At 44.4% G+C, this 25,447-nt stretch overlaps 3 protein-coding genes across 3 annotated transcripts; 1 reads left to right on the plus strand and 2 right to left on the minus strand.

Annotated features, from left to right (window-relative positions):
* Positions 1-5,239: 5,239 nt before the first annotated feature.
* On the minus strand, positions 5,240-6,502 carry LOC127396388 (syncytin-2-like). Its single transcript, XM_051644010.1, is given in 2 exon segments — positions 5,240-5,337; positions 5,340-6,502. Coding segments are annotated over 2 exon segments (753 nt in total). The 5' UTR covers positions 5,995-6,502.
* Positions 6,503-7,426: 924 nt separating this feature from the next.
* Positions 7,427-12,857, minus strand: LOC127396385 (uncharacterized). Its single transcript, XM_051644008.1, has 2 exons — positions 12,772-12,857; positions 7,427-9,548 (listed from the first exon to the last, which is right to left on the minus strand). The coding sequence occupies exon 2, from the start codon at positions 9,125-9,127 to the stop codon at positions 8,117-8,119; it is 1,011 nt and encodes a 336-aa protein (XP_051499968.1). The 5' UTR covers positions 9,128-9,548; positions 12,772-12,857; the 3' UTR covers positions 7,427-8,116.
* A 236-nt stretch (positions 12,858-13,093) lies between these two features.
* LOC127396382 (ATP synthase subunit alpha, mitochondrial-like) lies at positions 13,094-20,945 on the plus strand. The gene is made up of 12 exons (XM_051643995.1): positions 13,094-13,251; positions 14,285-14,363; positions 15,414-15,583; positions 16,373-16,546; positions 16,624-16,790; positions 16,934-17,082; positions 18,258-18,409; positions 18,540-18,764; positions 18,869-18,976; positions 19,497-19,641; positions 19,863-20,013; positions 20,738-20,945. Exons 1-12 carry the CDS (start codon positions 13,192-13,194, stop codon positions 20,817-20,819), a joined length of 1,662 nt encoding a protein of 553 aa, XP_051499955.1. The 5' UTR covers positions 13,094-13,191; the 3' UTR covers positions 20,820-20,945.
* Positions 20,946-25,447: the final 4,502 nt, after the last annotated feature.

The raw sequence follows: 25,447 nt of genomic DNA on the forward strand, positions 1-25,447 counted from the left end.
AAGGTTGTAGGGTTAAGCGTCTGGTGTTAAGGGTCTATGATTAATCATCTAGGGTTAAGGGTCTAAGGTCTAGCGTTAAGCAACTGGGGTTAAACCTCTTGGGTTAAGGATCTAGGGTTAAGCGTCTAGGGTTAATGGGCAAGGGTTAAGGGGCAAGGGTTAAGGGTCTAGGATCTATGGTTAAGGGCAATGTATAAGGGTCTAGGGATTAGGGTTTATTGTCTAGGGTTAAGGACCAGGGTTAAAGGTCTAGGTTTAGGAGTAGAAAGATATAGAAACTAGAGTTAAGTGTCTAGTGTCTAAGGTAAAGGGGTAAGGGTCTAGGTTTTAGATTTTAAGGTGTAGGGACTAGGGGTAAGGGTCTAGTGTTAAGGGTCTAGGGTAGAGGGTTAAAACTCTATGGTTAAGCCTCTAGGGTTAAGAGTGTATGATTGAGGGCCTAGTGTAAAGTCTCTACAGTTAAGGGTCCAGGGTTATAGTCTCTGTGGTCAAGGGTCTAGGGTTAAGCATCCATGGTTAAGCGTTTAGGGTCAATGGTCACAGGTTAAGGATCTATGATTAAGCATCTAGGGTTAAGCGTCAAAGGTTAAGCCTTATGGGTACAGGGTTAAGGGTCATGGGTCTAGAGACTAGTGTTTAGGGTCTAAGGTATAGGGTTACGGGACAATGGTTAAGGGACTAGGGTAAAGTGTCTAGGGTTTAGTGTCAAGGCTTATGGGTCTAGGATTATGAGTCTAGTGTTAAGGGTCCAGAGTTAAGGCTCTAGGCTTAAACCACTAGTATTAAAGGTCTAGGGTTAAATGTCTAGCGTGTAGTGTAAGGGGTGAATGGTTTAGGTTTAAGCATATAGCGTTAATAGTCTAGACCATAGGCCTTTAACCCTAGATGTTTTAGTCCAGACTCTTAAACCTACAGCATTAACCCTTGATGCTTAATCATAGACGCCAGACAATGTACCATAGACACTTAACCTTAGATGCTTAACACTAAAACGTAGACCCTTAACTCCAGACCCTAGACACTTGACCCTAAATGCTTAACCCTAGACCCTCAACGATACACCCGAAATCCTAGCGCCTAGATCCTAGACCCTCAACCCTATATGCATAACTCTAGACCCTGAACACTATACCCTAAACCCTAGACCTTTAACCGTATACCGTGTACCGTAGTCTCTTTACTTTGCTCCTTATCCATACGGTTGGAAAAAACTATAAATCACAGAGAGATGGACAGAGGAGACTGCAACCTATGCGCATGAGAAGATGCAATTTTGTCAGCCACATGGTCTAAAGCTTGTTTTGCCTCAGCTGTGAGGCGCCGAGATGACATTAAGTCAGCCTCACCTTTTAAGAGTGAAAAAAAGTGGAGATAATTCCTCTCTAGTGATTCCCAATAACGGCCTAATCCGATTGAATTTTTGTTTGGAAGCTCCGAATTTTTGTTTCAGTTGGCGACCCAGATGGGACCCTTTTCTCTGCTCGGCTGTGGGAACCTCTGAATCGGCGACCCCCTAGGCTGGCCCCAGAGAGTTCTCTGGAGGGACTCACCGATTCGGCGGATCCACGCGGGAGCAGACAAGGACCTCTGGTAAGAATAAGGCATTCTTTTGTTTGTTTGTTTGATTTTGGGACCCGTCAGTTTGAAGGCTGCCTCGTAAGTCACAGTTCGTAAGAACCCCACAGGGTGGCGAAAAGCACAGTAGAGTGTGCTTTTGGTTCAGTACACGTAAGTGTGCTTTTGGTACAAGCTCAGTAGAGTGAGCTTTGGTACAAGCATTGATTTCCTGGTAATCAGACTTGGCAAATGTTATTTTACGTTGTGAACTTGGAAAATGTTATCTGGATATTGAGTTATTATTGGAAATATTGATTTTTGGTTTGGGAATTGCATTGTATTATCTTATGAGATTGGTTGCAATATTTGTGAATTGGGTGTGTGTGTGACTGAGACGTGCAGTTAAGCACGAAGTGAGTGTGGAGTTCTGATCCGCGGTTCCATAGCTCCGTGAGGGGCGTGGCAGGAGACGAACAAAGTGAAAGTTTTGTCATTTGTAACTATGTTTAGAGAGATCTTTAAAATTGAAACAATAGCAAAAGTTTGGCTAATAGTAACTTGGAGTGTCTTAGCAGCTGCCGAAGGGATGATAACTGGATTGATAATTGTTTAATGTGTGTTTTGTAAGTGTCCCAGTACCCTATGTCTTATGTGACTAACGTATGTATTTTAGAGACAGTGGTATTATTGGCATTATTAATTGTGGGGAGGATGTGGGAAGAATTTATAGCCTAACTAAAGTATATTGTGTTGGGTTAAAAACACAGGACAGTGGAATTCTTAAGAAATGTCCCCTGGGCTGTATACAGGCCTACTGGAAGAATATTGAAGGGGGACTGGGAGAGTCACTTGGTAAAAAGACTCTCATCAAATATTGTAACCAATGAATGGGACCCCAAATTATAATACCCTCCTTCAACTTATTTCTCAGGAGAGAGGAAAATGGGTTGAAGTATCATACGCAGATATGTTCTTTTCCCTGCGAAATCATCCAGAGTAGCAAAGGGACTGTGGGATGGTCCCACCCTCTGACCCACTCTAAAGGTGGTATTCTGAAAAATTTAGTTGTCTTACTTGTCTATTAACTGTTAAAAAGTGTTGTTTAGCTTATGTCTGGTATTGCCCTTTTGTTTCACTTGTGTCTTGTAACACGATAATGTATCCTCAGCAGGATGTGACATTAGTAAATGCTCACCATTAGGATGTATTCTGGAGATTGGAATAAGTTTGGGGGTAAGCCTTTGATAATTTGTAGATTGCAATCAATGTGGTTTTGCAAACATGAAGGAGGATGAGATGTGCCATGTGTGGATGGTTTTATGATAATGAAATGTAAGTTTAGTAAGGAAAGTTGTTGTAAGTCGATGAAAGGGGATGAGAATATAGAGGATCAGTTAATAGAACCCTCAGCTCTCCCTCTCCACCCTGGTAATATGAGGGGGAGTGAAATGGGGGCGAGTGGACGTTTGGAGGATACAGATTCCAGTCAGGTGGCTGGGAGAGGGGGGCAGTGTCCTGCTGTTCATGCCCCTTTAAGATAAGCATTCGAGGTGGAGGGACGGCTTGTTGATGTGCATGTCCCTTTTAAAGCATTGGACCTGTTAAATTTGAAACAGTTTGTGGGGCCAATGCGAAGAAAAGTGTTGGAGCTACTCAAAGCAATAATGATAATTTTAAAAAAACAATATTAAAAATAAATAATAATCATCTTCAGTAATTAGAACAGTGAAGAGTTAAAAAAGCTAAAGAAATGGAATATAAATATCCACAAGATTATATTAACCATCTTATGCCCAGGGAGAACCCAGACTGGAATCCTAACCCCAGGAGGGACCTGGACAGACTAAAGGAATGTCAACAATTAATTTTATATGGGGTCCAGGATGGGACCCACAAACCAAACCGAACAAACTTGTGCATGAGGTTAAACAGGGGTCTGACAAAGCATTTTCAATCTCTTTTGAGAGGCTATGTGAGCCTGCTAGAAAAATTGATATATCGAGACCCGGAAGCTAACTGTTAATGTTTTACATATTGTTTACATGTCGGTCTGCCCTGGATAACAGAAAGCAAAAAAAGCAGAGACCAGGCCAGAGTGAGATCATTGTCTGTGAGTTACTGCTGAAATCGAGCCTGGTTGGGTTATATCAGTGTGTATATTGTAAGCAAGTAGAGCATTGGAAAATTAATTGTCCCCGATCCTGGCAGAAGCCTCTAGGTCTAAATTAGATCCTATCTGGACAATAGATCAAGATAAGGGCTCAGACTGGCTGGAGGTTGAATTAAATTCCCTAGCAGAATCATGAAGCTGGGAAGGACAGGGTTAATTTTCGGTGAATACAGGAGCTAGTTATGCTGTTCTAAATTCTTGCAAGGGACCCTTCAGTAAGTTTTCTATACCAGCTGTTGGTGCAACAGGGAAAAAGATGTTATGCCCTTTTTCCAGCTCCTCAGGAGAGAGCTGGGAAAATGGACCTTGCTATACATACCTGAATGCCCGGTGCCGCTTTTGGGAGTGAGAGCAGGAGGCTAAAATGATGGGCTCGGGGAGCCTCACTGACACCAACCCCCACCCCATTGCTGGCTGGCCCAACGCTGGATCTGCAGTGTGTTTGAGCCACGGGGTGGTGTGAGGAACCAGCCCTCAGGCAGGAATATATGTCAAAGCTCTATTGTAACCCCTCTCGTTTGCATCCCAAAAGGCCTTCCTGAGAGAACTGAGACACCGATAAGCACCTGAGGAGTGGAGGGGGAGAAGGCCCACTTCAGCTGCTCGGCCTTCCCACGGCAAAATGGATACAGGTTTTTTTTTTTGCATTAGTAGATACCTTCTCAGGTTGGCCTGAGGCTTTTCCACGTCACACCAATCAAGCAAAGGAAGTAAGTAAAATTGTATTAAAAAAAATAAAAATAATTCCTAGGTTTGGAGTGCCAGAAGTGATCTTGTGAGAAACGTCTGTCGTGCCAATGAACAGGCCCACACAGATCCTTCAGCGAAGCACAGTTTATTTACATTCTTGCAAGAATGGGTGACCTAAGCAAGTAGGCACACCCATAGTAAGGTGAATAATGGTTTATATTCCCCACGCAAAGTTCCCTCCCCTGTTTCCCCACTGGCTGGGTACTCCAGGGTTTACAGCCTATCCGACGCTTCAAATTATCCTATAAGTTTCCCACCCCTGTTTACACATTCCATTCTAGCAGTTTACTTTTTACCTTTTAAGGTAAAATTTTGACCTTTCTTGCCCCCTTGGCTGTGTTCCTAATTAACAAAATGATCTATACCTACTGGTGCCATCCTGCTCCTAGGAGCAAGATAGAAGTGGCTTTGTTCGGTCTTATCTTGGGCCATAAATCCTTCTCCATGTTCAGATCCCCCAGATGGAGCCCAATTAAGTCCCTCAGTTTCTTGGGCCATAAACCACTCTTGGTGTAATTGGAATGTGCAAATATCTCACTTATCTCAAGCAAACTATATATTCCTAACACTAGAGTATATATATATATATGAACCAAACCCGACACTATGTTTCTAACACTAGAATGCAAAATCAACACTACATTTCATTTCTAACAATTCCCCCTTCTTTTATTTACCCTACTGTTGATTTTGCATTATCTCAGGTTGTTTTGTAAGATGCACATCTCTCTTCAGGGGAGAGACAGTCTGGATTTTGCTCATCTAATAATAGCATTGTGTCAGCGTTATTATAATTAAGGATGTTAAAATGGAAATTATTGTCTCCTTCCATTTCCCAAACCAGGACTCTAACCATCCAGTGGGTGAGCTATCCCCGAATTTTCTGCTAATTCATCTGCTAGAGTAGTGAGTCCTTGCAGTGCCTTAGTTATTGTACCATCAGGGGCAGTATTATTTGGGATAAAAGTACAGCACTTATTCCCTAGCATTACACATACACCCCCCTTTTCAGCCAGTATCATGTCTAATGCTATTCTATTTTCCCATGCCATCCTGCTGGTGGCATCCAGTTGTTCTGCAATTCCCTTGACTGCATCCCTCGTATAATTGATGAACCTTTGTTGATTATAATAAATATAATTTATCCAATCCACATTTTTGTTGACTGTTACCCACCAGAACAGGAAGGATTCAAATCCTGTAGCTATCTGATTTCTAGCTTTGTGCTCATCAGAAACTCCCCTGGGAACCCCAATAGCATCAATGTAAATCCTATCATCAAATGATATCCCTAGACCTCTTTTTGTTCTCTCTCTCTCAACATGAGGCTCTTTTACATATGCCAGGGTGAATGGAATGGCCAATTGAATAAGAGCACACGTACCTTTCCAATTGTAAGGGAGCACAGACCTTAGAATTTTTCCTCCACAATACCACCACAGATCTGTCCTGGGGACACTCATAGCTGAGTAGTTTCCTGCTTTGTCACCAGTCACACTCAGTGACTCAATACACATCTCCAAATCTCCGAGATACCTGGCAGCATTCACATCCTGTGTGACAGACAAGCTGTATGGTTACCCGGTGTCGAGAGCCGGTACTGGGGAGCTACTGGCTGTCAGGATGCTTTTGCGACTCCCCCTCCTGATGTGGAGGGGTTTTTTAATAGACCGAGGGTCACACGTGGCTCTCGCCTCTCACGGAGGAATGGCCACCTCGGGACCGTATTTCATGGTGGTAGTTAGAAAGCACCCCTGTGGGGAACGGTCCATCTTCTCTCCCCCCACAAAAGACTAAACAAAATGCCTTTCAAGCCAGCAAAGCAAGAGCGGCGCCTTTTTACTGATTTAGCCAAGGACAGACTGGAACAGGCCCCTTGCTCTACCAGATAACTCCACAGCAAGAAAAACAGCATAAGGGTTATGATAACTGGCAGAAAAATGGACAACAGGTTAAAGATGCCTCTAACAGAGCACGTACCTGGCCAGTGCTAATTGGCTAATTTGAACAGTGATACTTTCTCGAACAGTGATTTCTGATCTATAAAAGAGGGCAAGATCCGCAGGCCGGGGCTCTCTGCCTGACCGGAACGAGACCCTGCTGCAGTACCTGGACCTGCCTGGAACGCCAGCCCCGCTGTCCGGAGGAGCCGAGAGGGAAGGGGGGGCTGCCCCGCAACCGCTGCCCGGAGAAGCGGAAAGGGGGGCATCTGTGCCCGCTCCCCGGGGGACCCTGCCTGCCCAGCCTAAACCAAACCGGACCAAAGTAGGAGCTTGCCCAGCCTGCGCTCGCCACCTGCCTCAGGACTAAAGCCGTGCTTGCCGCAGCTGCTGCTGCTGGGAGGGGTCGCCCCGGTTACCGGGAAGCCGGCCCCCCCACGGATCTCCTGCCGAGCCTGCCAGCCGCATCCCGGGAACCACGCGCTACGGAAGGAGGGTAAATACACACACACACACACACACTCTAACTTTCCTGCCAGGCTCAACTCCTGCCCTTTCACTCCATTGATTTTACACTCCTCCTCGGAGTGTGCATTTGATAAGACCATAGTACCTTTGAATCCCTTTTCCAATATACACCTAGACAACCTCTCCTGAACCTTGTCCCCTTAATTAGTGTTGACCCTTAATAAACCGATTAATTCTTAAACTAAACATTGGTTTCAGTAGCAATTTGTGAGCGTGGTGGGAGGGTGTTCCAATCTCCCCTCTAGGATACGGTCCCGCAGTGGCCGTTCCTCTGTGAGAGGTGAACGCCACGTGTGACCCTCGGGCTTATTCACAAACCTCTCCACACTGGGGGGGGAAGTCGCGGAAACATCCTGACAGCTGGTAGCCCCCCAATACCGGCCCGCGACAACCCCCACCCCACCACGCTCAGAAATTGCCTCTAAAGCCAAGGTTTACTCCACAAACTAATCGGTTTATTAAGAGTTAACACAAACCGAGGGATGATGTTTAGGGACAATGTAAATGGCTACCAGGGATATAAATATGTATATAGTGAGAAAGTGTCCTTTAGGGAGGCAATGCAAAAGGTCCGGTGCTTTTGAGGGAGAGGGTTAAGGACCAAAGGGAGGAGGGGAGGAGGGAAGGAAACCCGACGTCAGTCCTCTTTAAGAGGTCGCGCTGTGTGTACGAGTATGAGGAAAGGAATGTGTGTGTGTGTGTGTATGACGGCAGGTCCATGGTATCGGAGGGGCAGCCTCTCGCGGCTCGGCAGCGGGTGCAGCGCCCGTTGGTTTCCCCTCAACCGGCAGCAACACGGGGAGGGGGCTCCGGCCCCGACCCCAGGGCTCGGGACCCTGGCACGCTCGGCGCTGAGGCTCAGGCTGGACCCGGGGCAGGCAGGCAGGCAGGGTCCCAGCACCAGTGTCCGCAGCAGGGGGGTGTCCCAGGCAGAAAGCGTCCGAACGGGCCTCAGGGAGGAGGGAAGGGTCCACCTGCTGCACTCACTGCCTTTGATTCCCCCGTGACCCACCGGTCCAGTCAGTGTCACTGTCCAGAGCCAATGAGCGTCCATGAGCCCCAAGCTAGGGTTGTGACCAGCAGGGGCACAGGATGGCTTGTAGCTCATCCTTTCTGTCCCGGACCACATCTGTTGTTTTGGGTTCAGTTGTCCTTGAGAAGCAAGTCTGTTTTAGTCCCTTAGCTGGGGATAATCAGGAGAGATCTTTGCTGGCTTAAAAGGCATTTTGTTTAGACTTATGTGGGGAAGAAAAGAACAGTTTCCCACACCCAGCACTACAGAGAAAGCAGGAGGCACTCTGAGGTCCTTGATCTGTACAGCAGGAAAAAGCAGCGATAGAGACTTGCAAGCCTGATCACCCCATGCAGTTGTGTCTTGATATAAAGCAATCATGCATTTAATTCCCTGTGGGTCTTTGCTCCACCCCAATGGAAAAGGAACTATCCGTGCCGTAGGCCTCCCTGAGGCACAAGCATAACAATTGCTTTGATTTAAACTTTGCACTGTATATTTGACCCATTCAACCCACACATTTGTCTCTCCATATCCAATTTCAATTTCAAAGGTTTGCTTTATATCCTTGACCTCTGTCAAGGTTACTACTTTTGGATCATTTGGTGGATTCCAGGTTTTTATTTTAGGAAAAACAGTAGGACGTGCCTTTTCCGATTCAAGCTTTGATTCCCACACCACTATTCTAAACCTTCCCACTGGATCAGTACCAGTTATCTCAGCTCCAAGCCCATACGTGCAATTAACTTCTTTGTCAACTTTTGTAAGACTGATGATTACAGGATTACACTGTAGATGCTGACAGCTGGGATCAGATGTTCCCTTAAACATTCTGAGTTGTTTTTTTAGAGGGTTTCCCTGACTATGAGGAGCTGTCCATCCCTGAGCAGCCATAAACCATAAACTAGACCACTGTCCACATGGCTTGCCTACTGCTACACCACTTTCAGGACATAAATATTTATCCACATGTCTCCACTGCCTCTGGGATTCTAAGGGTCCACAATTCAATATCTGGCATGCATCAAACACTGTGGTTTGGGGAGTGCTCTTCTCAGTTACATTTATCCACAATTTAACTGGATAGCTCTGATGTACTGTAACAGTCATGTATTGAAACCCCTGGATGTTCCACAGACAACAACTCACTATTATGATGATCCCCCTCATTTTCACTAAAAGGTTCTCTTCTCCTTTTATGCCCACAGAACCTGTTTTTCCACACAACAGATAAGCATTAACCCAATAACTGCAATAACTAGAATTACTACAAACACTACTTCATCCGTTAGCATTGATCAATACTCATTGCTTCTTCAGTTTAAGGCACAAGGGGTTTTCAGTTCGGTAGGCCTGCCACTGTTCTTTCTCAGGTGGAGCCTCTACTGGTCCTTTGAGTCGGGTATAATGAATCCACCCTTTCTCAGCTGTCCGGACGGCAGTCTCCGTAGTCAACAGAACTTGAAATGGTCCTTCCCGGGTGGGTTGGAGTTTGGCTTCTTTCCAGGATTTAACCAGGACCCAGTCTCCAGGCTGAAATCGATGCACTGCAAATTCCAAGGGTGGAGTCTGTGCCAGGAGCCCTTGGTGCCTAAGGGAGGACAAAGAAGACGACAACCCGAGTATATAGTTCTTCAGAAAAACATCTTTAGTTTTGAACTGTGGAAGTCCATCACTTTTGCCTAAATATGGCAGTCCAAACAGCATTTCATAAGGTGACATCCCTATGTCTTTGCGAGGAGCATTCCTGATTCTTAGCAGAGCAATAGGTAGACACTTAGTCCAAGGCAATTTAGTTTCCAGCATTAACTTTGACAACTGCTTTTTTAAGGTCTGATTCATTCTTTCCACCTTTCCAGAAGAGGGAGGGTGCCAAGGGGTATGGAAATTCCAAGAAATACCCAGGCTGTTCATTAAGTCCTGCAGCACTTTGGAGGTAAAGTGGCTTCCCTGATCTGAATCAATGTTTTCCACCATCCCATATCTGGGAATTATCTGTTCCAGGATTACCCTTGCCACTGTTGCTGCAGTAGCCATCTTGAGAGGAAATGCTTCTACCCACCCTGTTAGATGATCTGCTAGAACCAGTAAATATTTAGCTCAGCCTATCTTTGGTAATTCAGTAAAATCAACTTGAATACTCTGAAAAGGTCTTAAACCTGGAACTAACACTAGGGTATTGTCCTGGTTTGAACCAGGATGAAGCCAGTTTTTCTTTTGCTGATTCCTTTTTTCATTTCAGTGAGCTTTCTTCAACTAGCAACTGCGTGTTCTGCTAGGTTGATAAGACACTGGAATGTTTTTGTAATTGCTGGGCCCTCAAGGTCGTGCCTTTGCTCTGCCGGCTCAGACACTGCGGGGGGATCTGTGGCCCCCCTGTGGGAGGCTGGGTTAGATGAACAGCAAAACTGGCCAGAGATATTCCATTCCATATATCTACGTAGGCTCAGGGGAAGGTCGGAGATGACAGAAGAAAACTTCCTTCCTTCCTTCCTGCTTCGCTCTCTCGCCGCTTCGCTTCGCCTCTCTGTCTGCCTTCCTTCTTTCTCTCTCTTTCTTCCGTTCGTGGCTGGCGTCTGGGAAAACACCATCTGCCCATCATCATTGACCTGTCGACCTCAAGCCCTCCTGACCCTCGTAACTCTCTGCCTTTCTCCAGGAGCAGCTTCGGGATTCCTCGGAATTGTCTCGTCTGAGGGGAGTGCTGTGGGAGTTGCTGGGGGTGGGGGGAGGCGAGAGGCTTCTACCACACCTTTGTATAATCACATATATATATACATTTATACTCTCATATCACATATTAGTATTCTAAATAAATCTGCACGGTTCAGTTTTCAATCTAGCCAAGTCTCTCTCTTTTTTTTCTCTCTCTCCTTCCCTACCTGGGTGGGAGGGGGAGGGGATCGAGAGCATTGTTGTCAAACTGAGTTAAACGTTGACAGGTATATATAAAAAAACCAAACAACACTATGCTTCTAACACTAGGATGCGAAAACAACACTACATTTCATTTCTAACACCAAAGAACCACCTTTCTTCAGTAATATAACAAAAGTACAAAAAGGCACAAGACTTAAATAGATTATTTAAATCAATGTGAGGTTTTTTTCAGGCAGTTTTAAATAATTTAAACTGATTACTGAAATAATTAGCATGAGAAATGTTGTTTGAAACAACACATGTGAAAATGGTGCAGGATTTTTCACCTAACCTTTTAAATTCCCAGAAAGGTCTGTTGGGATCTGTGCTTTACTAACCCCTCTGGATTACTATGGGGACACAGTCACACTGTACCTGCCTGAGTTTTGGCACTTTCTCCCTGGCAGACTAAATTCTATATCTCACATATGGGATTTGTTGCCAAGTGCACTGTGTGCACAGGGTTAGGCCTTTGGTTGACAGATAATGACAAAGGAGAGACCCCTGTGTACCATAAGCATGACCATCTCTTGCAGTGAGGTTCTCCTCAGCTTGTGATGCTGCTATCCTGTTGTGGGAAAATTGACCAGAGTTGTCCCAAATTGGTGTGCTTATCTTGTATCAGCTTTGGGATAGGAAAGCAGACTTAGTGTGCTTATCTCTTCCTGGTAATGAGCAGGGGTGAAGGACAAACCACTCACTTATCTAAGCCAAGACCCAGTCCAGATGTTTGAAGTTTCTTACAACCTGGCAGTTTGGAAGTTTTTACAACCCTGGTAATTCATGTGACTGCTGGGGATAGGGCGAAGGTCCTCTAGCCAGATGGTTGTGCCAACAATAGCTGGAGGCAAAGATTGACAGCCAGAGTTGTGCCAATGTGACTGAGAAGAAGTCCACATCTGCAGCAAATGTTGGTTCTACTGTCTTCCCCTCTCAATTAATAGCACCATTAGCCTGCCAGGAGCCAATCAGTACACAAGATATGACCCAGTCCCACGTCATCAAGAAGTATAAAATAGCCTTTAGAATCCTCTATTTTCGAGAAAGAGAATCTCAACTATTTCTGGATGGGTTGATGGGCCTGGACCTCTCTACTCCCCAGGCAGGGACACCTCCTTGGTAAGAAGTTGCACCTCTGCTACTTTGTGGATGATACCCAGGTGAATTGTTAGCTTAACTAATTATTTTGCTAGATTTGAGACATTTAGCTCTAACACAGTCAGTGCATTTCTCAATGGGAATTCTGAACTTGTTGTATCTGTTGCCTTAAAATTTATATTTTCAACTTTGTGAAACTGTCTCAGTGCAAGTCCTTGGCAGAGCTCTGAAACAGGCAAATGTTGACTCTTAATAGGTAGCTACACACATAATCCTTTAGACATAAATCACTGACAAAATCCAGGACTAGGATTGGATCCAGCCACACCCAGACTCCTCTCTGAGAAGGAATTTAGAAAGCAAGGGGGTCCAGTCTGAACCTCATGACTCAATGGGAGAGCCTTCCCCAGCCACCTTGCAGACTCATACCCTTTTATGCAACACCTGTCATCATCACCTCTTATGGAACCTGTAGTATCAGCTTTTAGGTTTTATGTATTTTCAGCAGACTGGCTAAAACATTTAAGCTCCTTTGTAGTATTGGTAAGTAAACCAACAGAGCACTACACATCACATTCCTTTTACCCCTGTTTTCAGAGTGCAGGCAAGACTGCAGGTCAGCACTCCTGCACTCCTCTGCCACCACTTTGCTTCTGCCACCAGCAGCTGCAATGAAACAGAGCAGACAGGAGCACGAGCACCTGCAGCACCCAGAAAAGTCGAGGGACACCCTCCAACTACCACCCTCTACCTCGCAGCACCCCAGTCTCCTGTGACTCATACTAGCCCCTACCCACTTCATGCCTCCAACCGCGCCTCTTCCGTCCGCTGAAGGCCATTTCAAGGGCACCTGCCGCAACTAGGTATTTTTCTAAAAGCTCCGTTTCGTGTTTTTTGGGTTGTTGGGGTTTTTTTATTATTATTATTATTATTATTATTATTATTATTATTATTATTATTATTATTATTATTATTATTATTATTATTATTATTATTATATTCCCTCATTGCTCAGAGGCGCGGGGAGAGGGAGGGCGGTGCGACATCTGAGGGGGATGGTAGAGGCGAGAGAAGCACTTCCAGGACGCGCCCCGCCCCGCGGGCGTGGCCTTGACGCTAAAGAGGGCGGAGCGTGCCGCTGCCATTTTGTAGAGTCAGTGTGGGGCTTTTAAGTTGCCTTCTTTTTTCCTTCAGTCTTGTTTAGAGGAGCTGCCGCTATGCTCTCCGCCCGAGCGGCTGCCGTCCTTGTCCGCTCCCTGTCGTGGCAGGCAGGCCTGGTGAGGGCGCGCTTTTCTCCCTGGGGGGGGGGGGGGTGGGGGGGGGGTGGGGGGGGGGGGTGCGTGCCGCCGCCATTTTGGGACGTGCGGTCACATTGAGGGGCCACGGCCTCCTACTCTCGGGAGGCTGGGGTGAGGTGTATGTAGGGGGCTCACTTCTGTGCTGGGTGGCAGCGAGGTTTGACTTTCTGCTGAGGAGCGGAGGTCTTCTCACCTGGGGGGGGAGGTGTCTAGGGTTCGGCGCATCTTTTCCCGAGGACGCGGATTGGCGCTATTGGGGTTCAGGTTAATGTCTGAAAGCTGCTAGATCCCGGTCAAGGTTAGGGATTTGAGCTGCGAGGCTTGCCAGGTGGTATTTTTTTCCCCGTGTTTTTGGGGAGAGTGAGGGTGTGAAGGTCTGTCAGGCCCCATTCCTGGCCCGTGTCCCTTGTGAAGGTGAACCGTTAAAAAGGCCTGCCCAGGCTTTCAGAGAAATTGCACTAATGCTGCATGGGACTACATCAGGAATTCTGCTTGGAATGTAGGATTATAATATTTTAATGCATTAATTGTCACAAGTTGTTTTTTTTTATATTTTTGCTATTGTATGTTCTAGGCATGTTTCAGAAATTATGCAGTTAGATTTTTCTTAGGCTAGCTCTGAGAAGATACAGTCTTATTTCTCCCTTGTGCAAAACCATAAGGGGTGCCCTGTTTTCTTTATGCCCTAAGCTTTTGATGTTCAGCTCAAAGGTGGCAAACGAGGTGGTTTTGCTTTGGGAACTGCTGCAGTGCTGTAATGGTGACATTAGTGCAATGCAGAAAATTGCAGCGAGTAATTTAGAGCAATCTCTGTTACCATTTTTCCTTGCTTAGTAATACTGGACTTGGTTCCATAATTACAACTTCTGAGCGGAGCACTGTGAAACTCAACTCAAAACTGAGACACATTAAATAAATAAGATCATGATCAGAAATTTCAGTGTGTTACCTCTTAACGTTTTTTGAATTATTTAGGAAATATCAATTTTATTGAAACAGTTACTTATTTTAGATTTCCAGAAACACCCTGGGTACAGAATTTGTTGCTACAAGAAACATCTATGCCTCCAAGACATGCTTTCAGAAAACTGGTGAGTCTGAGAAAGGTCCTAATGTAAGAGTGTGGTTTAAGAACTTGCTCTGTCAAACAAAAAGGAATTTTAATATGAAGTGTAACGGATGTGTGTGTCAGTTGACAAGATATTTGAGGATATTTATGTACTTGACAGTAATTAATAGTTAACCATCTGTTATACAGTCACATCCAGTAGATTTCACTTTCAGAACAATTCAAATTATGCCCAAGCCAAAGGAGTGGTCACGTATCAGTTTGCTTATACAGCTTACCCGATTCTCAAGGATTCGATTCAGTCTTCAGCTCCCACAGAATTGTTTGAAAAAATGCTTCAAATTCCAGTTTCATGTCTTGCTTGTAACAGTATGGACAGATGACTTTCCCAGGCCTGCTTGGATTTGACCTTGTGTCCTTGACTATAATATTTTTGCTGCCAGCATCTTGGTGTTTAGAGAAGGCAGTGGTGCTGGATAGCTGTAGTTTTGGTAGTGGTTTAGGATGATTAAAGGTGTGATTAGGAAATACATGTTACTTACTGTTTCCTAGCTGAGGAAATAAATTTGTTAGAGATACACTGCCAAACAAATTTGAGGAAGATGGAGAATACGTTTTTATAGCTTATCTAACATCTTGCTCCTTGAATGTATTTGGATCTTTGATTACAAATCAGTTGATAGGGTGTTTTGAAGCCTTCAGTCTAAGTAAACGCTCTGCAAGTGGAGTTAGCATGTCTGTTCTTTCTGAGCTAAGGCTAATTATTTAATCTAATTGCTTTCTAGGGGGAGAGATTGCTGGTAGTGTAGGACATAATGAAGGAAATTGATATCTAAACAGCCATCAATATTTTGATTGAAACAGGCTCATAATGATGAGTTGAAGTTGTTTTTATTGGCTCTGAATACAGAAGCTGTCATTTATCTTATGCATCCTATATAAGGAAGAGTGTTGCTTGTTAGACTTTGTGGCATACCTGAGAGAGTACCTTGGCTTGTGGATTCAGGACAAGCTTACTGAATTCATACTGTGCCTTAATGTGCTAAATCTGATTTGAAGCATCTCTTTCCAGGGACTGCTGAGATATCCTCTATTCTTGAGGAACGTATTTTGGGAGCTGATACCTCTACTGAACTTGAGGAGACTGGTCGTGTGCTCTCAATTGGTGATGGTATTGCCCGTGTGTATGGCCTAAGAAATGTCCAAGCAGAAGAAATGGTTGAATTCTCTTCTGGACTTAAGGTAAGCTTTCACTAAAGCAGTTTGTGTAGTCTTTTTCTAAGGAGAATGTGAGACTACGCTTGGAGGAACCCATATGGACCTTTTACAGACTTCATTGCAACTTTATTATGTACTAACTAGTTGAAATAATACTACAAAACACAAATATTATTTGAATTTTTAACACTTTGCTTTCAGTATCTGTGTCTGGCTCTTGGTCAACATTTGAGCTTTATTTGTCTTCATCTAGGAAATATAAGAACTAATCTGACATTAGATTTTGTTTTCTTTGGTTTCAGGCTGGCTTTTCTGTTTACTGTTGAATAGTAGCCTCTCTGATCCAATACAGTGTGCAGTTTGCCAATTTCTTATAGTCTGAAGAGTAGACTAGAGTTAAAAAGTTGTCTTACTGTTCTGAGAGTACTGAAACAGCTCTTCTAGTATTTTTAACTTGCCTTAGGTAGAGAAAAGGATGGTGCTTTTCCCTTGTCCAATTTCTAGGCAATAAAGAAATATCATATTTGAACCCTGCTTATTCTTTTCTTTTTAGAGAGATAAATGACTGAATGTTAGACTGCCACAAATATAATTATATAGTAATCTGAAGGCTTAGGCAAATTCTCTAACCAGTGTGGAAGAACATATGTGCGTTGTACATAAAAGCAGAATGTTGACTATTGTTACAAATAAATTTGAGGTAGGTTATGTTGGATATTCTACACTGTAGAATAATCACATAGGTATTAAACTGTCAACATTTTCATAAATGTTGGTATGGGTTTTCTCAGGATAATGTGATCTTTGTCCTAGGGTATGTCTTTGAATTTGGAGCCCGACAATGTTGGTGTTGTCGTGTTTGGTAATGACAGACTGATCAAGGAAGGGGATGTTGTGAAGAGGACTGGTGCCATTGTGGATGTTCCAGTTGGGGAAGAGCTGCTGGGTCGTGTTGTAGATGCCTTGGGTAATCCAATTGATGGGAAGGTAAGTGTAATGGATGTTTACTACCCCTGCTTGTATTTGTGATACAGACTGCAACAGGTTGTTGCCTCTCTTCTAAGGGTCCTATTACATCCAAGATGCGTAGAAGAGTTGGCTTAAAGGCCCCTGGAATAATTCCCAGAATCTCTGTGCGTGAACCTATGCAGACTGGTATTAAGGCTGTGGACAGCTTGGTGCCAATTGGTCGTGGCCAGCGTGAGCTGATCATTGGTGATAGGCAGACTGGGTAAGTTAAATGCCTAAGCTAAAAATATTTTGTTAAACAGAGACATGAGTACAGTGTGCTCTGCTGTAACAAAGCTGAACACAGAACTGCGTAGAGGTTGGGAGAACTGTGAGCAGCTTAACTTGCCAACCTCTGTTACACAGGAAAACTTCAATTGCAATTGACACAATAATCAACCAGAAACGGTTTAATGATGGAACAGATGAGAAAAAGAAGCTGTACTGCATCTATGTTGCAATTGGCCAGAAGAGATCTACTGTAGCTCAGCTGGTGAAGAGGCTCACTGATGCAGGTACAGGTTTTTGAAGATTGCTGAGCCTGGCAACTAGTGACATTCTGTTCTCATTATAAGGCTGAACACTACTATTGACCTCTCCTAGCTGCAGGTATAGACAGAATTATTTTCTTATTAAATGAATGAACTACTTTTCTTTGTGGACAAGAAATCTTTCTAGGTATCTGGGGAAAAAACCTCCTTTTTGCTACATCACACTAGAAGATTAGTATGAGGCACCAAAACTGCTGAATTGCTTCTGGAAAAAGTCAGCCTATGGTTTGCGATTTCTTGGTTTTGTTTTGTTTTTCCAGTAGAGTTGAGAGCTTCCTCTTGGCAGTCAGGCAGGTCTGATGACAAACTATGGCTTACAAGTATTTATGGACTTGGCATTTGTTTTGTATGTATGCAAGTCAGCATGTATGGCAGTTGCAAATTTAGTGGAGAGACTACTGCTCAAAAGTAAGGGATTAAATAATAGCATCTTTTCAGAAACAATGATCTTGTTGACCAAGGCTGCATATGTAACAGCCAGCAAGATATTGGGCACCTTACCTTGTCTGCTGGTCAAGTAGTGTCATAGAATCATAGAATTTCTAGGTTGGAAGGGACCTCAAGGTTCATCTGGTCCAACCTTTTTAGGTACTACTGTAGTTTATATGAGATGGCTCAGTACCCTGTCAAGCTGAGACTTAAAGCTGTCCAATATGGGGGAAATCTACCACTTCCCCTGGGAGACTATTCCAATGTTTGATTGTCCTCCATGGTGAAAAATTTACCTAGGTGTCATACCTAGCAGGAAAAACAAAGAAACAAAACACATTTTAAGGACAAGAACTTGTTTGGGGCTATGAAACAAAAGGTAGTATTGCTTCGCAACAGCCAGGAAACCATGGACTTTCAGGCTGAGTTACTTCTAGAACCAAAGTGTGTCTTAGTGAAAGTTTAAACTTCATTTTAAGTAGAAAAAAGTCTGCGAGTGTTAGACATGAGCTGCCATGAACTTGCTCTTGAAACTTCTTGAATTAGTTGAGCAACAAATGTGTTAATGTAGTATGGTCGTCTTTCCTGTAACAGTGTAGTGATGCTGCCTGGACTTGCTTCAGCAACTACTACTTCATGTGCATATTGTATTTGCTGATTATGGGCATGAAGAGGTAATATAGTGGTGTGTATCTCTTAATTCTTTCCAGATGCCATGAAGTACACTATTGTGGTGTCTGCCACAGCATCTGATGCAGCACCCCTTCAGTATCTGGCTCCCTATTCAGGCTGCTCCATGGGGGAATACTTTAGAGACAATGGAAAACATGCATTAATCATCTATGATGACTTATCCAAACAGGTCAGGAAACATTGTTTATAGGCCTCATAGTCAAGCATTGGTGTTTGTAGCTGTAAGGTCAGCTAAGGTTTAGAAATTGAAAATTTTAACTGAGCTACTGAAGTCTGAAAGCTTTCTTTATACCACACAGGCTGTTGCCTATCGTCAAATGTCTCTGCTGCTGCGTCGTCCACCTGGTCGTGAAGCCTACCCAGGTGATGTGTTCTACCTGCACTCTCGCCTGCTGGAGAGAGCAGCCAAAATGAATGATTCCTTTGGAGGTGGCTCTCTGACTGCCTTGCCTGTCATTGAAACTCAGGCTGGTGATGTGTCTGCTTACATTCCAACCAATGTCATTTCCATCACGGATGGACAGGTAGGATGACTTTTTAACATGCCAGTACTTCTGTGTAGCTTACTGCCAGGTCTCTGAAGAGGCTTCCAGGCTTTTAACCAAGATAAAACAATTTTCTTCTACAGATTTTCTTGGAAACTGAGTTGTTCTACAAAGGTATCCGTCCAGCTATCAATGTTGGTCTGTCTGTGTCCCGTGTAGGTTCTGCTGCTCAGACCAGGGCTATGAAACAGGTAAACATGAAACTGATGCTCTTCCTCTTATTAGAGATTAATAATGTGTAGGCTTTCTAACCCATTTCACTCTGAGAGGGAATGAAGTTTTGGATTCCGTAGTGATATGAAATTATAAAATAACAAACTTTGAGGATTTCTTTGATTATTTCCATTCTCTGCTGAGAGGCAGGGGAAGAAAGGAAAATAGTATCTGCATAAAGATGTAGAACTGTTAAGTTTCAGTATGCTGAACTAGAAATAGAGAATGCTCTCAACCCCATGCTTTTAGTCCAGATATGGAATTGGAGAGGTTTAATATCAGTTGTCACCATTTTAGGGAGGAATAGCATGCTTACATTAAAAAGCCAAGCAGACAGTGGGATTTCTAGAAATGCATATAATTGTCAGAATCTTGATCCACTTGACTGGTATGCAAAGGAAAGCTGAATCGTGATAACTGTCAGCTGAAGATAACCTACAAACTACTAGACACATTTAAAAGGTGGTCAAACTCAGTCTGACCTGTTTTGTGTTATAGGTGGCAGGTACTATGAAGCTGGAATTGGCTCAGTATCGTGAAGTAGCTGCCTTTGCTCAGTTTGGGTCTGATCTGGATGCTGCCACACAACAGCTGCTGAACCGTGGTGTACGTCTGACAGAGCTTCTCAAACAAGGACAGTATGGTGAGTGTCTTGGACATAACAAGTCTGTGTTTTCCATTGGTCTCTTGTATTAACAAGGTTGGTCTTTGTGGCAGTATTTACTATGTCTGTTTTTTGGACATGGTAAATTCAGACTTGAACCATGTTGTATATGTGCAGTTGATTTTCAAAGAAGGACTCTGCAATACTGATGTCTCCTGATGAAAGAGTTACCAATGGCATGAACACTTTATTTTCTGCAGTGCCCATGGCTATTGAGGAACAGGTTGCAGTCATCTATGCTGGTGTAAGAGGTCACTTGGACAAGCTGGAGCCCAGCAAAATCACTAAATTTGAGAGTGCTTTCCTAGCTCATGTACTGAGCCAGCACCAGGCCCTACTCTCCACAATCAGGTATGATTTATCTTCATCTCAAGGGTACCGACTTGATGGCTGGAGTGCAGATAAGTGACTGAACTGTTAATTTAGTGTATCCTAGAACATCATGCCTTAAGTTGCCTGTACCAGAACTGGAGGTTAAATCGGCCTTCCTGCTGTCCTTGCACTGCTGTCCAGAGCTCAGCTTCATGTCTCCAGTTTTTACTTAAAAAATCCAGCTGATGCTTAAAACAAACCTACTTGCAAACCTATTCTCTAATACTGAAATTACTTAATCTAGTCCTCATATTTTTGACAGCTTTAGGCTGTTACATTACTGTGGATTAAGTGCTGCTCACTGCCTTCCCTGATGCTGAGTAGACTGTTGGGGATTGAGTATTTTCCATAGTCCTGTCCTGTAAACCGCTCCTAGCTTCTTGTGTCACGAGTCAAATCATGTGCTTTCCCTCTCTGAGGCATAGCAATATAGAAGATGGAGCCTTGTAGAACTACATATGGCTATTTTTAAAGTATTTGTTGAAAAACCTTAGTTCTTAAACAGGACTAACTTTTGGAGGAGAAGGGATGTTATGTTGGTTTCAGTGGTATAGCTTCATGCATCAAACAAATGTGTGTTAATTAATCTGATAATTTTGTTAGAAATTGGAAAGTTCCATTGTGGGAGTTTTTCTCTGCCTTAGTCAGGGATTGACCATATGTCTATTCCTGTGTCAAAAGTTTAACTAAACTCTTTCAACAGGACAGAAGGGAAGATCTCTGACCAAACAGAAGCTAAGTTGAAGGAAATAGTCACAAGTTTCCTGGCTACTTTTGAGGCATAAACTCTTAAAACTGTTCAAATAAACCAGGCTGTTGTGATCCTTGTGCTCCAGCTCCATCAAAGACTTAAAAGTATGTGTGACTTGAATGTACAGATCTCAATGCAAATAAAAGTTTCCATGTAATAAGGCTTGTATATTCTGTTACAAATTGTTGCCTTTCTGGATGGCTACTTGTGTAATATGCCTTTAAAACCAGAGTTAAACTCTCCTGGACACAGAGCTAAAGCAACTTTGAAAAATCAGGGGCCATCTTAACTGTTGGGTGGATCTCACTCCCCTTACAAGAATGAGTAGGGGTAGCAGTCGGATTCTGTGGCTAAGACTGCAGTTCCCAGTGTGACAGAGGTGAGGGTTGCTTGTGCAGTTTTTATCCTTTTTACAAGGCAACTGATTTCTTGGAGAAAGGCATACCACTGGGGAAGCAGTTTATGCTGTCTTGTCATTGCTGGGGTAACTAGTTGGACCTCATAGTATTCTGTAACAGTCCAGTACTGTGACAGAGTATTTCTTAGAATTGCTGTCTAACCCCTCCTGATGCCTGGCTTTCTTAAATGACTGTCCTTGTGTTTCAGGATAGCTGCACATTTAGTACTGTAATAGCTAACTGCTAGAGACTTAAACTCTAGTTCTGTCAAACTGTCTGTGATTATTCATGGTATGGAGGGATATTACATACCACAGCATCTATTTAATTTCCTTTTTCTGATTTTTTTTTTCTACATGTTATGTGAGGTACAAAATCCCAGTGTTATAACTTCTATATGGGATGTGAGTGTTATGGTTTAATTCAGGATTGGCAACTAAACCAGCAACACATAATGCTTTTGGTCCCTTCCCCCTCCCACCCACCTAGGGAAGGAGAGAGACTTTCTGGATTGAAAACTAAACTAGACAACTTTAAACACTAATGAAAAAAGAAAATATGTACAATTATATACAAGTATGTTCAGGAATGTGCAAAACCCTAATCCCTCCACCCCCAGCAACTCCCACAGCCCTCTCCTGAGCTGTGAGCAGTCCTGAAATGTCCTGGACTGCTGCCAGAGAGAGCAGCAGAGCAGACAGGAGCTGAGGGTAGTTATGAGGGTCAGGAACGCATGGGCTGTAGAGGGCTTTTTAGCAAGCAATGGACATATGAGCAATCCAGCCTTTACTGAAAGCACCTGGGCCCCCCTGACCAAGGACTTTCCCATGGGACCCAGCTGATAAAGTGAGCAGCGAAGTAAACAACCGGATGTGCCAAAGAAGGAAGTGGGGCGGAGAGTCCTGACTGCGCATGTGCTTGCTTAAGGCTAGGAACCAATCACTGTTTAGATCGTGGCAAGCTTTGGGACAATTGACCAATGACAAGTGTAGTTCTGGACACGTAGACACAGGAAGAGACTATATAAGGTTGATGGCGCGTAAAATAAATCGGCATTCACCTAATCATATTGATTCCTGTGTGTCTGTCCGTGATTCCCTCCCGCAACTGGCGCCCGAACAGGGACCCTCAGATTCCCCGTTACAGCTGCCGGACAGCGCGAAGACGGCAGGACGGAGAGGGTGGAGAAGCCGACCGAAATTGATTGCTGCCCCGGCAATCGCGTTCCGCAGTGCCCAGCGGAGCGGCCCGCAACCGGCGGGATAGAGGTGCACCTCGGACTCATTACTCTTCTCACTAAAAGGCAAGTGAGCGGTCGGGGAGGAGATGTGGTCTACGCTTACCAGGGAAGAGGAAGCAGTAGTGCCTGTGGGATAGCATCAGCAGTAGAGGGAAAGATGGAAAAGAGGCTAGTAAATATTCTACATTATGGAAAACGATCAGAGAGGCTCTGCGCGCTACGAAAGAGGAGAGGGCTGCTTTCGCTTCTGCTTTCGCTGCCTTAAATTCTAACGAAGGGGAGGAAAAGAGCGGTGCTGCCGCAGCCTCTTCTTCCCCTATAAATCCTTTTGCCCAAAACTTAGCGATACCGGGTCCGCGGGTTCCTGCTGTGCTCCGCTCGCTGCCGTCAGGGCGCCTCACGGGGCTGGTCAGTGCCCTGACGACCGGAAGTGCACAGCGGGACGGAACAAAGCCGGCTGAGGCGGAAGTGAAGCCGCACAAAACCCAGGAGGAGGGCGGTCCCACCTGCAAACCAAAGGCGGAACTGCACCCACCCCTACCCGCGTCTACGTCATCTACGACAGCAGCAGCGACACCCGGAAACCAGGAGACGCCGCAAGCACCGATGGAAGAACTACTGAAAGAAGTTTTAGATAAGCTTAACGACTTCAGCCTACAAAACCAGGGCTCGACAGCGAAGCCTTTCACTGACCAAGCACACAACGTGTTCGCCCACCCTCCCGCCCCTGCTGCCCCTGCTGCCCCTGCTGCTGCTGCCCCTGCTGCTGCTGCCCCTGCTGCCGCCGCCCCTGCTGCCGCCGCCTCCCCCGCCCCCCCCCCCCCCCACTGCCGCCTGACAATCTTTTTACCTCGGCGCCCCGAGAATCTAATGCCTCATCTCAGCGGTGGAAGGGAATTATTAGAGATGCCATCATAGAAGGGTCCTTTGTACCTTAGGCTTTTCCTGTTACTATTAATCCAGGGGGGCAAGGGTATACATGGGAGGCTTTTGATTGGAAGCTTTTGCAACGGGCACGATCTGCCATTGCACAATATGGGTTACATTCACAGCTTACACAGCAGATCATTCGTTTTATATTTACTACTGATTTGTTAATACCAGCTGATAGCCTACAGGTAGCAAATGTGTTACTTACTCCATCACAACAGCTCATGTTTCAAAGGGCTTGGCAAAGGTTATGTGATGCAGAACAAGCTAAGCCACGTCAGCAAAATGATCCAATCAAAATGTTCAATCACACATGTTATTGGGAGTGTGTCAGTTTTCTAACCCTCAAACACAATCACATTTTACAGTGGAGGTCTTACGGCTGTCTCAGCAGTTAGCATTGCAAGCCATACTCTCTGTACACAAGTCAGGAAAGCCTTATGGATTTACCCACGTTAAGCAAGGACCAAATGACAGTTATGCACAGTTTGTAGACAAATTATACTCGGCAATTGATAGCCACCCTGATCTTGATGTCACCATGAAGCAACAATTGTTAAAAATGTTAGCTTTTGATAATGCCAATGAAAAAACCTAGCAGGCACTAGGTACATTGCCAAAGGGTGCAGAAGTTGCAGACGTGATTGATCTAGCAGACAGGACCACACAGTTAAATAAAGCAGCATACGTGGCTGCCGCTGTGAAAGGAGCCATTGCCCCTTTATTAAATTGCATGGATGGGGGTAAGGACAAAAAATGTTTTAACTGTGGGAAACTAGGACATCTCAAAGTTCAGTGCAAAGCTGCAAAACAGTCAAAATGCTGTGTTCGTTGTCAAAAGAGTAGCCATAGCACAATAGATCGCAAGAACCAGGGAAACAGGAGAATGAGTGCGAAGCCTCCTCACGCGAGGAAACAAGTTCAGGGGGCCTGGCTGGTGTCCCAGCAAGGGGATGCCTCGACACCATTCCCTCCACCACCGCTGGAAGTGCTGGAGTGGACCTGGAAACAGCATTAGATACTACCTTACAAGGTACAGTGGTGCATTTAGTAGATAGTAATGCTCAGGGACCATTAGGTCATAATCTCAGTGCCTTATTATTGGGAAGATCTTCAACCTCTAGACTGGGTATTTTTGTCTTGCCTGGAGTAATTGATGCTGACTATGAAGGAACAATCAAAATAATGGTGTACACACTAACACCACCTGTTTTTATTCCAAAAGGTAGTTGCATAGCTCAATTGGTACCATTCAAGCCTTGTGTCTCACAACCGGGTATTGCAGAATGGGGAAATGGGGGATTTGGTTCGACAGGATCTCTGCAAGTATACCTGTCTATGGAAATAGCAAAGGCAAAACCTGAATGTGACATAATCATGATAGCTAAGAATGGCCAGAGAACACAAACAAAGATGTTAATTGATACAGGAGCTGATGTAACAATCATTTCTGAATCACAATGGCCAACAGCATGGCCCACGGTTTTGGCTCCATCTGGAATATTTGGTATTGGGGGAACACAATCAACACGAGTTAGTCAGGATGTCATTGCATTTCAGTTTTCCAATGGTGCAGTGGTTTCTACAAGACCTTATGCATGTGCCTATCACCCTGATTGGTAGAGACTTGTTGAGTCAAATGAAGACTCAAATTGTGACTCAGCCTTTTTAGTTGCGGCCGCTGCAGAGCAGCCGATCCTAAAATTAAAATGGAAAACAGAAGAACCGATATGGATAGATCAGTGGCCGTTTAAGCAAGAAAGGCTGCTAACAATCAAGGAATTAGTGGATGAACAATTGAAAGCAGGACATAATGTCTGCTCTAATAGTCCTTGGAACACCCCAATTCTTACGATCCCTAAGAAAAATGACAAATGGAGGTTGTTGCAGGACTTAAGAGCGGTCAATGCAGTTATGGAAAATATGGGATCCTTACAGCCTGGTTTGCCGTCTCATGTTACCCGAGGATTGGGACTTATTAGTCATTGATCTAAAGGACTATTTCTTTACAATTCCACTGTGTCAGGATGACGCAGAAAAGTTTGCCTTTTCAGTTCCTTCAGTCAATAAAGCCGAACCAGCACAAAGATATCA

Source organism: Apus apus (genome assembly GCF_020740795.1).
Source record: "Apus apus isolate bApuApu2 chromosome W unlocalized genomic scaffold, bApuApu2.pri.cur SUPER_W_unloc_1, whole genome shotgun sequence".
Lineage (NCBI taxonomy): Eukaryota > Metazoa > Chordata > Aves > Apodiformes > Apodidae > Apus > Apus apus.